Here is a 17,069-nt window from a genome sequence, read left to right as displayed (position 1 = left end):
AACCTAACTTGGAATAAAACACAGTATGTCTGACATCCCCGCGAGCCTAAAACACCTGAGAACTAAATTCCGGCTCCCTACCGAACTGGAACATGAATCTTGGATCAGGCTCGGCGCTAATGCTCAAGTGCAACTGATTCACCTCATCTCCACCACGTGCAGATTCACCGACACTGCGACAACAGGCACATGGACGGCTCAGGCGTCCATGCCTAGATCTTGACTTATGCCCGCCGGATGCCGAGAGGAACGGTGAAGCTGTCCACAGGCTTGTGCGGAGTAGTGCCTCATCGATCACCTGTTCCTGTGATCGACTAGTCCAACCCCGTAAGCTAAAGCGCCAACGCCTCATCGTTCTTCCTTTGGAGCTCGAACAACATGCTTTCAACGACCATCTGGGCGGCTGGGGAGACCGGATATCCGAGACAACGACCCAATCAGCATCCGATCCGTAAGACTGACCCGAGGTGGAGACTTTCCGAATTTTGCCGAACTCAGACCTGGGTTCCGTGCTATGTCGAAGACTTCCCATTGAATAGGACTTTGATCTTTTGCCCATTAGCTTCTTTTTTAAGGCACCTTCGGGTTGGCCCATTTTTATTTATTTTTTTTTTTTTTGACAAACAAAAAAATAAGAGCCTTGGCCTTGTCTCTTCTTCACTTTTACAAGTTTTCAATGCGTGATCCAAGTCCTTTCTTCAATCCCTTCCGCACGTCTTCATAATGTCCATCTCCTTCCAGAATTCAAACCCTTCTCTTTATTTATTTTTCTCTCATGTCTGTCTCCCTCTCTCTCAATCACGTCGCTGCCCATGTGATCAGATTGTGATTGACAAAGTCATGGCCCTTTCTTTCTTGTCATCTCTGCAGAGAAGGTTAACAAACACGTTGCCGGTACTATAGATGAGCACAAATCTAGAGATATACTTTTATTGACTCAAAAATCTCTTTCTAATAAAAGGAAAGGCATGGGCTAAGAATTTTTTCAATTTTTCATAAAATCAAGGCTTGAGAATTTCAAACCATCATTCTTCATTTATAAACCCAATTATTTGTCTTGTAGTGCCAATAAAAAATATTAAAAATCAACAAGTTTCAGAAGAGAAGCATCATTCCAACCAAAACTCAATAGTATAGTTGTAAGGCTTCATGTTTTTTTTTTTTTACGAAGCGCTTGTAAACGGACAAGGGCACAATAATTATTGATCTTTGCCTCTTGTTGAAGAGAGTTTCAGATCTGACACTCCAAAATTTCTCATCATTGGATTTCATCATAGCACATATAGTTATCCACACCATGAATTTCTTTCCACAATTTAACAAATCAGAATGAAAAGAAAGGTATGGACTTATCTTGCGCATCCGCAGTGAATAGTTTTGATTTTGTGTCGGTGGACGCAGATTGGGGGTCTTCATGAAGGAAACCATCGGCCGGTTTCAGCCATGAATTGTCGTGAAGTCATCGTTGTGAATTTTGTACTTTTTTGTTGTTTCAAAAATAAGCTGAATCCATCATCACCGAGCAATTAGGTTCCGATCCGTGATTTCAAACTTGACTTGATCGCGCAGTCACCGTTGCGGATTTATTTTTTCGTAAGAACGATTCTTCGTTCCCACAGACGGCGCCAAACTGTTGGTACAGTTTTCGGTACGGTGACGTGTTGCCTTGTGATTCGTTGCCTTCCTTAATCTTCGCTCTCCTCGTAATCTGCAAAAATAATAAACGGCTCGTCGGACTATGGGGGTGCCGACCGGACCCCCACTCCGATGCCTAAGTCAGTTCAAACTAATTTTCTGGAAAATATATGTAATCTCAAAAGCTCAGAGAATCTGCTTATTTTTTTAATACCTGACGCCGTAGTCTTATTTATAGACTCACAGTTCATAGTTATAAAACCGCTAGAGTGCTTGGATCATAATTTAATTAGGAGTCTAAGTCCTAGATCACATAGTCTTGAATCTTATCTTTCTGATTAGGAGTCTGACTCCTAGATCACATAGTCTTGAGTCTTGAGTCTTATCTTCATAGAATTCAAATTGGGTAGTAGAGTCTAAACTGGATAGGACACTACCCCTTTAGCTAATGTCATTCTATTAGGTACCTTATCTCATATTTGATGGGATAGAAGCCTATTTTGATATATTCTGAATATCTGTCTTTTTGGAGATAACGAATGGTCTTGTACTTGGGTCTAATCTAGCCGGGCCAACCCGATGGGCTCGGCCCCCGATACTACCTTAGGCCCACATGTCTTTGGTGTTAATTATTTCTCCAACATCCATGAAATAAGGACATTATCGTGTGAGAGAAATGAGAGATGGAAGAAGAAAATGAGAGAAAAAAGAAAAAAAGTGTGCTAATCATGTGAGAGAGAAAGGTGAAACAAAATTGGTGAGTGAGTTGGTGAGTGAATATTACTTATCAGAATTGGTGAGTAATTTTACTTGTCAAAACATTTGGGTTAAAATGGTGAGGCTGCTGGGAATGGTTTTTTAGTGTTTTCGTCAAATTGGCTCACCAAAATAACTAAAAAGCTATTTTGATGAGGCTACTAGGAATGCTGTTAAAGCAACCATATTACCCAATTGTTTTGGTAACTTGTCAATTTTTATGCAATCAGACAAGTTAAGAGTCTCCAAAGATTTTAAGTTTGAAATGCTTCAAGTTCTCACATCCTTGTAAATTTAATAAAACAAGTTTTTCCAAATGTCCAATGGACTCATGTACCTCACCCAAACTCGTGCAACCTTCAAGTATAAGCATCTCTAAATGTGGGACTAGTAAGAAGTTTGTCGATTATGTGAGACATTTATAACCTTTGAGATTAAGAACTTTTAACTTGTTGAGTACATGTCAAAATGGAATCAAATGAAAAAATAAAAATAAAAATAAGAATTTCATGTAAGTTATTCATTCATATTTAAAAAGAAAATAAAAGGTAATGTAAGATTTGTTATACTTTGTTCTCTTTCCAAACTTTTTTGACATTACTATGTTGAATGTCGAGGATAACAAGGTTCTCTAGGTGAAAATTTGGTGGTAGAAATTTCAGAGGACACTTATGCCGGTGAAGCCATCTTAACTCTTTGGAAAAATGTTCATAGCATCCTGAGAGATATGCACCATCGATTGGGAGCAATCTCAATTTTTTCATCTTTGCAAATGCTTCAGTTTTTAGTTGCACATCTTCAAGTACAGGTAGACTTGGGTTGAGACCCTCTATTACTTCTAATCCCTGGAAACATAGCTGGGTTAGCATACATTTTTTGTGAAGCTAGAACACCTTCAAATTGGAGGTGACCTAGATATTTTCACCAAAATAATAATAATAAAAAAAACTAATGTGATTTATACATGGCTAGAATTGTTTAAACTATAGTCTTTTTCTTTTTTCTTTTTTTTTTTTTACTATAGTCACGTACTAAGCTGTTTGATTGATTAGAGAATTTTAGTACTTAGGATCTTACAGTTATGGGTCATATTGATAGAATATTCAAGCTATATCCATATTTGGCAAAAAGACAAAACTCTCATATAGAAATACTTTCATAAAGTATGCATATTATGTCTATGCATGTACATGTATTTATGTAATATTAATACATCTACCTGATCTTACCAGATGTTTGTTAAGCACATTTAAGACATCCTCGTGAAACCACAATCTACTACGATTTCCTGGATTCTTCACTGACACTTTGCGAACAACCTCCCTTCACAACAAAAATTAAAATGATTTGTGACTGACTTTTAGTGGCCTTTCAGGATGCCTGAAAGGCCACTAAACAGTGACGTGTGATTAGTGGCCTTTCTAGAAGGCCACTAATCAAGGTGTCAATATTTCTGACTTTGTGACGTGCCATTGATTGACACGCCATAAATTAGTGGCATGTCCTTTCAGCACGCCACTATTATATGTAGCGGCGTGTCGTTCTGACACGCCTCTAATTTGTGGCGTGTCAAAACGACACCCCACAATATATATAGTGGCGTATCGGTTTGACACGCCACAAATTAGTGGCGGGCCAGAATGACACGCCACTACGTATATTGTGGCGTGCCAATGTGGACACGCCATTAATTAAGGCAATTTCTTTTTAAAAAAAAAAATTCTGCAATCCAAACTTTGCAATCCGAATTCTGTATTATACTACAATTCTAGCAATTCATGATCAACACAATCGCAACAATTTGAATTTTTATCAATAATCAATAATCACAACTACCAAAAAATCATTCCAAAAGTTTCACCAAACATGTCATACATTCATAACGATCAAACTAAAAGTTACAACAAACAAAATATACAATCAATCTTTGTCATAGATTGATACCAAAAAATCATTCCAAAAGTTTCAATAAACGTATGTCATAGATTCATAACAATCAAAACAAAAGTTTCAACAACAAAATATACAATCAATGTTTGTCATAGATTGATAACAAAACCGGAACAAAAAAAGGCAAGTACGTATTCGCCAACTAAAACAAACCTAAATGTTACCCAATATCAGTCGTCAGCAAGATTTTCATGATCGGGTAACTGCACAGCATTTTCCGTAGAATCTACGAATGATAAAACAAATATAGTTAGCAGAAAATATAATTGAATCATATCAAGTCCTAAGCATTGAGCAACGTGTGAATTTAAACAAACGTAATCATACTACGAAAAAAAAAAGCCATTAATTATTACCTGATCTGCTATCAACAGATGATACATTCATATGATGTGCGGAATTTTTTTCTGGCACTGCGTTATCATTAGAGACTCTGGGCACGGATACTGACTGGCGCCACAATGACTCCATTTGGCTAAAACGGGACATAATCTGAGATTGTGCTGCCAACACCTCATCCATTTGTAACTTGTGTCGTGCCCGCTCACCCTCGAGTGCTCTCTCGATCTCAGAAGCTTGTCGTGCCCGCTCAGCCTCGAGTACTCTCTCCATCTCAGAAACGTGTCTTGCCCGCTCAACCTCGAGTGCTCTCTCCATCTCAGAAGCGAACATTTCTTGAGGGAAGACGGCGTGCCCTTAATTTTGTGATCGTGGCTGTGATGGTGTATGGTATGAGCGTATGGACCCCCGTACAGGCCAAATATTTGGCCCAACCTGCCGAACTCTGCCGGCGTACTCCGACTTATTTCCGAGCGCCTGGGCGTACGTGTCGTCATGTCTCCAGCGTACCATTCCTTGTGTTACACTTGATGATTCAGCAAAGTCGGTTGGCATTAGCATCACCATCCTCTCCTACATGTATTAAATGTTGATGTGTCAAACTATTGTGCATCGTAAATAAGTTATCACACGTATAAGTAAAACAATATATGAAAGGTGAGTAGCATACACATCTCTCTTTTACTATATCATTTGGATAGCTTACATCCTTCCTCGTGTGAGTTTTTATGTACGATTGTGCTCGCGTAGGAGGAGTGCTACCCTTGACAGCCTACCAAAAGAATAAAACATTATAACACATCTTTATATATATAAAATGTTTACATTTATATGTACGGAAAAAATTGGTGCACATACTTCTTCGTGTGACAATCTTGCATAACTTTTGGTCCCCAAACAATGAGGAGTATTTTGCAATGCTCATAATTGCTTCATATGACCAGCATACTCCTACACAATTAACATTCTTATTATGTGAACACTAACACAACTAAATGAAATTAATGAAACTACACAAAATAGTAATATAATTCATGACTAACCTGATACTCCTCGTCACACCATTTATTCAGCAACGCATCCAAGTCGTCGGGGTAGTAGTCGGAGAGTCTTCTTGCCCCTACTCTTGTTCGTACCATCTCAGGAGTATCGCCCCGCTGAATGCCTAGTTTAACTTTTGTGTTGTGTCTCCAATTCTTGAGCTTTATGCCCATATCCCGAAATGCATCCCGTTTTACTTTTTGTAAATCGTTACTTGGCGGGATGTAAAAATCCACCTACACAAGTTGGAAGTTGATAAAAAAAAAACAAAAAAAGCTTGGCGGGATGTAAAAGTCCACCTACCATTAGGGCTTCCCATATATCCTCCTTCGTACGAGCCTGTACATGCGTCCAGTTGTCCCGTAAATGCACATAGTTCCCGCTCCTTATTAGCTTCCCGGTTTGCCGTCTAAATTTATTGGCGCTAAATCCTACAGGTTGCCATCCTGGATTATAATCCATCACGACCCTCTTCCCCACGGGGATCTCCCACGCCTTGTGCGGGTCTGTAATGGTCAGAACTTCGAAGTAAGTGATGCCATCTGGATTAGTACCTATAAAATTAATAGATATCGATGTTAATTATTTCGAAATGAATATAAAATACAAAACAATAAATACGTATATATCCTTTAAATTTATAAAAATATGTATTTACCTATCGTCCGGGTCTGATACGGGCCCAACACCTGTGTAGCAAGCTCATCCTCGGGCTGTGCATCATGCAGGCCCTCCGGAGCTTGTGTCTCGCTATAGTCCGAAAGATGTGTCTCGGTGTCATGAGAACCCGATATGTTGTAGTCAAATAGCCGCGCCACGTGACCAGGGGAACACGCCTCTAACTGGGTCACCGTCTGCTGCATATGAGACAAATGATCAAATGTATTATCTTGCATGTTGTACTAGTAGCCCGAGTGATCATCTGCCATTACTAGTCTGTACCCTGCCTCTGTGTGCGCAGGGTCGCTAGATCTAGATCCTTGGCCCCTATACCGCTTCATCACACTTGGGATTCTATAACTCATTGTGCCCTACGAAATACATCACGTATTTATACATTATATATCAACCATATGCACCACAATATTTAAATGAGTCACATATTTAACAATCACCAATCAATGTAGAAATAAATAATTTAAAATTTCAAATAGAATTCAATTTTTTTTTTAACACATACGTTTGGATCGGATCTACGTCGGGTCGGATGTGATCGAAGTCATCATGCAGATCATGGTCATTATTACTGGTCAATAGGAGCGGCTCGTACTCGTGGTGGTTAGCACACGCATCATCATGCCTTTCACCATGACCAACATCGTATACGTTCCTGGGTTTAGTTCTTACAACGCAAGCCCAACCTAGGTCCCATTCATCTTCAACGTAAAAAACTTGGTCAACTTGTGTAGTTAGGACGTACGGCTCATCAGTGATCAACTTTCTCGTGTGGACAAGTTTTTTGAAGTTGACAAGCACTAGCCCATACTCATTCACCTTGTACCCTATGTCCCTCGTGGTGTCCGCCCAATCACATTTGAACAGGATGTACTTCGTCTTATTGTAGTACTCAACCTCAATTATTTATGTTAACTTCCCATAGTACATTTCGCCATCAACGGTCGGCACACACACACCGCTGTTCTGAGTTCTCTTTCCCGCATCATGTGTTTGAGTGAGAAACAGTTTGCCATTTACAACATATCTATTATATCTTATTGCTGTCTCTTTCGACCCTCTACAATGCATCACCAATTTGTCACACATTTCCTTCTTACCTCAATCGACATACGAGTATATTACGAACAATGTAAAACATAAGAAATTAGTTTGGTTAGTTTATATGATGTACAAGTTCAACATTTAATACTTAAACATGATGATAATTCGTACATATTCACGGTACCAATCATAGAACTGTTCATGATGTTGGGCTTCTAACTGATCATCCGTATTTCGCCCCTTATTGTGTGATCGCCTAAGCATATCCATGTGCATACTACAATTGGAAATTAATCGCATTATTATTCACCTTAAGGCTGCAACATAATTGAACATGCATATTTATGTAACGCAACTTACGCCTAGAGCTGAAGGAACTCGTCAAAGTTCTTCGTAATATATCGGTGAATCTGTGTCAATGTGATACGGTCGAGGATGACTCGTGTTCCCGCCCCTTTTGAACCATCGGGATTTCTTTGGATCTTGTTGTGAAATGTTGGTGCGTTATCTAGATACTTCGAGCAAAACGTCACCAACTCGGTCGCTATGTAGCCCTCCGCAACGTAGCCCCCTAAGGCTCTTACATAAGAACATCATTCAAGCACTGCTAGTTAACAATTGTATTCTAATATCGAAAAAATTAAAATAATTATTAAGCATGCACAAATTTTACCTCTGCCGGATACATCCACCTATACTGTACGGGTCCTTTGAGTCGACATTCAGGGACAAGATGCACAACCACGTGAACCATGCTAGTAAAAAAATCAGAGGAGAATATCTGTTCCATCTTGCACAAAGTGACACAGACATCACCCTCTAGTCGGTCCATATCCTCTTGTGTTAAGTTTGTAAAGCATAAGCCCCCGAAGAATGCAGACGTCTCAACAAGAGGTTTAACCACGTTATTTGGTAGTGATCCACGCAATGCAATAGGGAGAAGTTGTTGCATCAGTGCATGGCTGTCATGACTCTTCAAGCCTGATATTGTACATTGTTTAAGTTTTACACAACGAGAAATGTTAGAGGCATATTCGTCGGGCACCCTCACATTTCGGATCACTTTCAAAAAATGTGTTTTATCATCCCTGGACATCATGTGGCATGCTGCGGGCATATGGGTTCTACCACCATTGGCCGTGAACGGATGAAGTTTATGTCTTGAACCCATTTCCTCCAAGTCTGTGCGGGCTGCAATGTCATCCTTTGTCTTCCCTGGGATGTCAAGAATTGTGCCAAGTATGTTGTCCATCACAATTTTTTCTATGTGCATAACATCAAGGTTGTACCGCAATAAATTATCTTTCCAGCACGGCAACCAGAAAAATACTTTTCTTCTTCAGTCAATGCTTCTCCCTTCTTCCACTTCTTCCTTTTTTATTTTTATTTTTATCCGTGTTTGCCATGCCCGCGTTCTCATCCCCGAATACCATACCCTCTAACTGTCCCAGGATTTCATCTCCTCTTTGCACATGGGGGGCACATTCTGATTCTTAAGTTTCTTCAAATGTTTTTTTGTTTGGCCTCCATGAATGGTCCATGGGCAAGTATCGCATGTGCCGCATATAACAACATTTTTTGCCGTGTTTTAACCATTTAGACCGTGTTGAATGCATACAGTAAGGACATGCATCCCACCCTTTTTAGGCCATCCGGACAAATCTGCATATGCTGGGAAGTCATTTGTTATCCACATCAACTGCGCTCGCATCACAAAATTATTTTTCATCAAGGCATCAAATGTGCGTACCCCTACATTCCATAGTTCTTGTAACTCCTCAATCAATGGCTGAAGGTAGACATCTATATCCATTCCAAGTGAACTTGGGCCCGCGATAATCGGGGATAATATGAATGATGTTTGTTTCATGCACATCCAAAGAGGCAAGTTGTATGGAACAAGCATTACTGGCCAAGTGTTATGGGAAGTGCTCATGTTCCTAAATGGATTAAATCCATCCGATGTTAGACCAAGCCTAACGTTCCTGCTATCGACCGAAAATTCTGGATGTAAGAGATCGAATGATTTCCATGCTTCACCGTTGGCCGGATGCCTCAACACGCCATCTTTAGTGCGGCCTTCTACATGCCATCTCATGTAGGGCGCAGTATGTTCCGACGTAAAAAGCCTCTGTAGCCGGGGGATGAGTGGAAACCACTGCAATACTTTCACCGGACGTTTCTTTCTTGATGATATGGGTTGACCATCCTCGTCCAAATGAATTTCATCCTTCCACTTAGATTCTCCATAGACGATGCATGACTCTAATTCTTGATTGTCCTTCCAGAATAACATACAATTATTATGACATGCAGGAATCTTCTCATACCCAAGTCCCATGTCACTAAGAAACTTTTTCGCCTCACATTTATTAGTTGGCAAAGTGTCATCACATGCAGGCAACAAGTACTGGATGATGAACTCAAGCAAATCCGAGAAAATCTTGTTGCTAAGTCCGCCAACGCACTTCAAGTTGTATAAATGTACAATAGCACTCAGCTTGCTATATTTAGTACCCCCATGAAGTGGCTTCTCCGACTTTTTAAGCATGTCGTAGTACTTTTGAGCATCCCCTTCAGCTGATTCTTCATTCCACCCAATTTCTTCACCTCCCTGAACCACGACCTCAGGCTCACAATTGTCTTCTCTAACTTCATGCATGCCGAATGCATCACGCAACAGTGCGTGTATGTTGCCACCATGTTCTGTGCTTCCACTAGCCGCATCTACGGCCGAGCGATTCGAGTAAGAACTTGCAATAGGACCCCAAACATGCTTCTCATCGTGCCAAAACCATGTAGTGTATGTAATCATTATTCCCTTACCCCCTGTCAAGTGGGCAAGTACGATACCAGGCGGGTGGCGCTGATTATTTCGATACGACTTACAAGGGCAGTGTATATTTCCATTGGAAATTCTACAATTTCTAACTGCGAAGTCCACAAACAATCTACACCCATCTCTATATTCCCTCGTACCACTATACTTTGTCATCCAAGTCTTGTCCATCTTTTTCTCTACGTACAATACAAAATAGTAACAAAGTAAAGTAAACAACATATTAGGAAGGTCATTATTTTTTTCATCATTAATATTAACAAAATTTCAAGACTAAATCATCTATGATTTTGAAAAAGCTAAATAATATATTATTTATGAGATTTATCTTTGCCTATTAGTCTACTCTGTTTCTCATTGGAATATGTGTTTCATAAAGACACCGATCCTAATTTCAACGGATCTAATTTTAATCTAGTAAAATTAATAAAACCTTTTAAGAATTCATTCTCCAATATGAGCACACAAAACTCCACCAGATTAAATTATCATTTATTATAAAAGTTTAAGTTAATAATAAAAAAAGTTTAACCATTTAAACTATTATTCTAATAAGTTTAACAAAGCAGCCAAAATAGACATGCCATTAAATTATTCTAATAAGTTTATTACTTGATCTTAAAAGAGGTATTGAAATTTCGTTTTCCATCACACGAACATAAATTTCACCTAATTGAAACATAAAGAGATGAGGATGAATATATAAATTCCCTTTTTTATTCCTCCCCTTGTTAATTTTTTTATTTTTTATTTTTTTATTATTTATAAAAAATAAAAAAAAAAGACAAACAAACAAACAATTTAATAGACAATTCAAACACAAACACTCATAAAAAAAAAAAAATACAAAATACTTTTTCAAACAAAAAATAAACACCTCCAGATCAACAAATTTTAACTAAATTTTAATTAAAGAATCATTTTTTCCTATTTTACTTAACCACTTGTTCAAAGAATTTAACGTCACTTTATTTTAACTATTCACTTTCATTATTACATTTAAAATATTATTTCTTTATGCACTTACAATTCCAAAAAATGTGAGAGAATCAAATTGATTTTTTATTTATTTATTTTTTTAATGCATTGTTAATTTGACATTTAGCTAGCTCATTGAGAATACTCTAAACAAATCAACAAATATAGCCATAAATTTCACTTGTCAGACATTCTCCTCTCTAGCCTTATGGTCAGAAAAATACATTAATTCCTAAAAAGGGAAAATATATAATTAACTAATTTTCTATCTTTACAATGAGTGTATTTACTTGTACAAATTTGAATTTTCTAAGGGATTAGGGCACCCGTAGAGGGAGTCTTCAATGTTTCTCTACTTTATTGTAATTTGTTTCCTTAAAAAAAATAATAATGGGACTTGGACTCACATGCATGAATGAATCCCACACTTATCATGTGATAATAAATTTAGCAAAATTTATGGCACTTGTAAATGTAGTAGAACCAAGAGGTTTAGCAAAATTTTGTACTTTTTATTTTTTAATCTGACGTGAAGTGATAATAAATTTAAATATTTTGTTAACTTTTTTTGCTAAAGAAAAAAAAATAAAAATAAAAAGAAGGAAAAAACCGGAGTCACTAACCTTACGGATGGACGGCGTCAGAGGTCTTGGGCGGCCGAGGGTGGACGGCGTCGGTGGTCTTTGGCGGTTGTGGGTGGCCGGCGTCTGAGCTGGGTAGGATAGCAAGAGATGAGAGAGAGAGAGAGAGAGAGAGAGAGAGAGAGAGAGAGAGAGAGAGAGAGAGAGTAGAGTGAGGGAGAGGGAAAATTTTGTTGTAGGAGAAAATAAGGAGAGCTGCACGGGCGTGCGCCGTTCTATGAAATTTAGTGGGGCATGTCAGTCAGACGCGCCACAATTTTGTGGCGCGTCTGACTGACACGCCACTATTTATTGGCGTGTCTGACTGACACGCTACAAAATTGTGGCGCGTCTGACTGGCACACCACAAATTTGTGGCATGTCTGACTAACGCACCACTAAATTTATGGCGTGCTGAACCCAACACGTCACTAATGATTTTAGTGAAGTGTTAAGATTTAACACGTCACTAATTAGTGAGGTGCCAAAAAATAATTTACTGTAGACACACCGCTAAATGCATAGTTTTTTGTAGTGCTTCCCATATCGCGAATCAAATCATGCATCCTCAACTTATTTGACTCATAAACTACTAGGAGGGACCTTTGAATGAGAATACCGATACCAATATCTGGAAAGAAACCACAACCATCGAACATTTTGACAGCATAATCTTTGTCCATGCCAACAAAGAAACACGCAATATCAAGGAATATGTCCTTCACAGTATCATCAGGTAGTGAATCATAACTCATTTCAAGTATTTTATGAATCTTGTGGTGATGATATTTTTGTAATTTTTCCAATGCATTTTTCCACTCAATGGTGCTACATCCTGCTAGATAGGAACCCAAAACTTCAAGAGCTAATGGAAGCCTTCCTGCATAATTAATTGCACGAATTGAAAGCTCCAAGCAATCTTTTATTGGATGAACCATCCTAAAGGCATGCCAACTAAAAAGTTGAAGAGATTCCTCACAATTCAATTCCTCGACCTTGTATTTTTCATGCGCTCCAAATTCGGTTAGCAAATGTTCATCTCGAGTTGTTAAAATTACTCTACTTCCTGGACCAAACCATTCAGAGCTTCCAACTAATGATTCGCATTGTTCCAAGCGATCCACATCATCAAGGATAACAAGAACTCTTTTACAACAAAATCTTTCCTTAATCAAATTGGTTCCTCTAGCAGCATTGGCAATCTTGAAGTTCTTGAGTTTTAAGACATCAGAAAGAAGTTGTTCTTGCAATTGAACTAAATAATTGGGTAATTCTGAAATTTCTTTAATATTTAAAAGATAACTGCTTCCTTCAAACCCCTTATATATTTGGTTATAGACCACTTTGGCTAAGGTTGTTTTACCGATTCCACCCATACCATAGATGCCTACAATGCGAACATCACTTGTTCCAAGATTTAAGAAAACTTTCATCTTTTCGACACGATAATCTATACGTACTTATTGGATGTTTGGCAATATGCAAGCAAGCATTGTTCACTTTATGCAAACCTACTTCAACAATTTTTCTGATGAACCTTGATTCGTACCTGATAATTATAATTTAATAGAAAACAGAAGAACAGCATAAGCACAAGAAAATGAAAGGAAGAAAATTATGAGTCATAGGAGTCAAAAGGATGTTATCATTTTGGTCATTTGAGACTAATTTTCGTGGTAAACACAAGCCTATTCCGGTGTCTTGTTCGAACAAAACACAAGTCTTGCCCAGAGAATGGAAACAACATGATTAATAAAGTGGGAATAGAATGGATAGAGTTAGGAGCATGCTTTATGTAGTTCTCATGAAACAATTTTCTAGTTTAAGAAATTAGAAAAACAAAGATATAAATGGAAAAGAAAAATGTTAAACATCCCAAAAAAAATTTCCAAAATTTTGCTCTCAAATGATATGTCACAATCTCATGCGATCTATTATTTTGGAAAATGTGTCATAGTCTCAAGGGAATGTGACACATATTTGGGGAATAAAATTTTGAGAAGTGTAGCATTTCTTAAATGAAAAATGTCTTTAGTTTGGTATGTTTTCATTTTCTTTGAGACCTACAACTAAAAGTAAAAAATAAATATAAATATAAAAAAAAAAAAAAAAAAAAAACTTAGATTTTTTTAGAACTACAATTTTTTATATTAACAATGTCTTCTCCTGTGTTTTCTTTCATGGAAAATTATACGGACAAGATTGTTAACCCAACTAGGTTTGAAAAACTACTTCCAACCTAAACCATAAAAATGTCATATATTCATTTTGCAGGTGAGAAATATGTGTTATTTAAATAGTAAGGACAAAGTTGAAAAAGACATGTGATTTTTTAATAAAATTTATTCAAACTCTGTCTTTGCTATTTAAAAAGTGAATGCTTTACACCAGAAAATAAAAACAATAACATTTTTATAGATTGAATTGAAAAAATTTGAACAAAAACTATGTCTATCTCTTTTAGGATTAACCCCAATCCCGACCAAACATCATGTAAACATTGAGTTGTTAATGTTTATATGACAAAATTGAGTTTAAATATTTCAAAATAGAGTAATACCCCAGAATTCTATGCATCTTGATCTGAGATCCAATATTGCCTATATATCACTATAAAACTCGTATTACTTTTTCTATAAACAAAGATAAATGTGGATAAAGAGTCATAAAGTTAACCAAAAATGACAAAGTTAAATAGAAATGATAATACGGGAGTGAGGCGTCATTACAGTTTCGGTTACTCATATATCATTAATTTGGTTTTGTCCAAATAAAAGATGTATTTCAAGAATGATTGAAGCATCCCAAATTAGTTTGAAATTATTTAGATTGATGAAAGTTTAGATTTCCATTGGATTATAGCTAAAATAATTTTGAGATTTTTTTTCTTTAAACTTCGTCAATCTTGTTTTAGCTCAACCTTAATTTTATTTTATATTATTTTTATCAATTTTCGACTAACATTTAAAAGAAAAACAAAAGACAAAATATAATAATTTATTAATGCATAAAAAAGCACAAGAGATCGTAACATATAATACCCGTTTGCAATGTTTTGGAGATCCCAACCGGAATAGTTTCCAGCTACAGTAAGAGCTTCCCTCCACTTCTGCACCCTCTCCATCTTTGCTTGAAACCGCTCTTCGTGCATAGAAAATGCTTCTGCAAACGATCCGGTCTGTTTTCGCACGTCCGAGGGGCTCAGGTCATAAAATATGGGAAGAAAAGTTTGGCCTATGGCATTCTTACAGCGCAGGATCTCCACAATCTCATCAAGGCACCAACTAGAAGAAGCATAGCCTTTAGAGAAAACCACAATAGAAATCATTGAACCTTGAATAGCTTTGAGCAGTTCGGTAGAAATGTGGTTCCCTCTAGAAAGCTCGTCGTCATCTTGGAAGGTGTGAATTCCGGCTTCCACCAAGGCATAGTAGAGGTGATCAATGAAGGTTTTGCGGGTGTCTTCACCTCTGAAACTCAAGAAAACATCATAATTCCAACGAGGTTCAGAAGGGGATGCAGGGTTTTGAGCGGCCATGGATAAGCAGGTGCTCGTTGTAAACTTGAAATTGAGGAATTTATCACTGGACAGCAAAGGGGGCTCTTTGAGTTAATAGGAAGGTTGGTGGAACAAGGAAGCCTGGTGGAAGATGCTTAAAAAAAAAAGAAGAGAGACGACAATATATAATAATTGTTCTTTTTGACGTACATTGAAGAAGGAATACCGCCTCTTTTGACCGGTGCCATTTCCTACTATTTTTTTCAATTTACTATCTTTTTTTTTTTTTTTTTACTTGCAAATCTTATATCTCTTCGAGGAGATAAGGGTAATGATTTATTACGTATTTAAATTGCCTGAATTAGAGAAATACAAAAAACTATAATAGAGTACTTTCTGTATTATTGACAATACAAAAATCAAAACAAAATTCTAGCAAGGAAATTTAACAACAATTTTTTGTTGAGTGAGAAATTTAACAACAATTGATATAGTGTTTCTACACGTCCAAAAGAATTTTAAATGTATATTAACATCTCCAACGTTTGTTATCTTTGGGCCTAATCTTAATGATATAAAACAAGGACCAAGAGATTTCAAAATACCTATGTCCATGATATAAACCCAAGAACATGATATAAAACAAGGACCAATGTCTTCTCACAGCCATTGGGCCTAATCTTAATGATCAAAGAAATTTAACACTGATTTTATATGATGCTGTGTCCATGTCTCTCTTTACATTAAAATATTTTCAGCTTGATGTTTCAAATATTCGTCATATGTTTGTTCTCATATCTTTTTATGGTGCCCTCAGTCAGCCCTTGTTTGGCGTTTATAAAGAGAAACAAAAATATTGCCCCTTCTTTTAATATATTCAAATCAACCTTGATTCTTCTTTAAATTTTTCCTTAAAAATGGGTAACAAATAAGTAGTCCCAATTTTTAATATGATTAATAAAAAATCATGTTCTTTCTCACCTGATTTGTAAGAAAGTCAATCCCCCCTTAGTGTCGTTGCGCCTTTGTTTAAAGAGATGTGTAACGTTTAGTGTCATTCTGATTTTGCATGTTTTTTTTACAAATTTACCTTTGAATATGTGGAACTCATACGTGGTCTCATAGATTTAATGGTCAATTTAAACATCTCTTGTATGGAAATAGACAAAAGATGTGTAAGAGAATAAAATCAAACATTTTTCTTATTCACAAAAAAAAAAAAAAAAAAAAAAAAAAAAAAAAACAACAACAACAACAACGTATGAGGCATGTTGGTGATTTGTATCATATCATTAATAATCAATAAATAATATTTATCATTCTTCACCATTCATTTAAAATTAAAAAATAAATCAACAATAATTGCGAACCAACAAAGAAACCCAAATTTCTAAACCTCATCAACAAAATAAAGAATCCAAATTAAGTAAAAAGAAGAACAAGGATGTTAAAAGTAACTAAATGTAAAATTTCCGAACCTTACAACGCATCCAACCTTAAAAAATAGTTATGTCTGTTGAATGTTGGAACTTTATTTTTGTGTGCTTTATGCTTTGAGTATTGGCTAAAACTCTAAATTGACATTGTGTGTTCACTATTTAGCTATGGACATTAATTATTTTAAGGCAATTGAAATCAATTCATTTGCAGTTTGTTTTTCTGAGAATATAATTCAATTTAATTGCAGTTTGTA

General features: G+C 36.8%; 1 protein-coding gene across 1 annotated transcript; it reads right to left on the bottom strand.

Moving 5' to 3' along the window:
• Positions 1 to 13,278: 13,278 nt before the first annotated feature.
• On the bottom strand, positions 13,279 to 15,433 carry LOC133867924 (disease resistance protein Roq1-like). The gene is made up of 2 exons (XM_062304737.1): positions 14,919 to 15,433; positions 13,279 to 13,426 (listed from the first exon to the last, which is right to left on the bottom strand). The coding sequence occupies exons 1-2, from the start codon at positions 15,413 to 15,415 to the stop codon at positions 13,279 to 13,281; spliced, it is 645 nt and encodes a 214-aa protein (XP_062160721.1). The 5' UTR covers positions 15,416 to 15,433.
• Positions 15,434 to 17,069: the final 1,636 nt, after the last annotated feature.

The sequence above is a fragment of the Alnus glutinosa genome, chromosome 1, assembly GCF_958979055.1.
Source record: "Alnus glutinosa chromosome 1, dhAlnGlut1.1, whole genome shotgun sequence".
Taxonomy (NCBI): Eukaryota; Viridiplantae; Streptophyta; class Magnoliopsida; order Fagales; family Betulaceae; genus Alnus; species Alnus glutinosa.
This window is presented reverse-complemented; position numbering and strand designations above follow the sequence as displayed.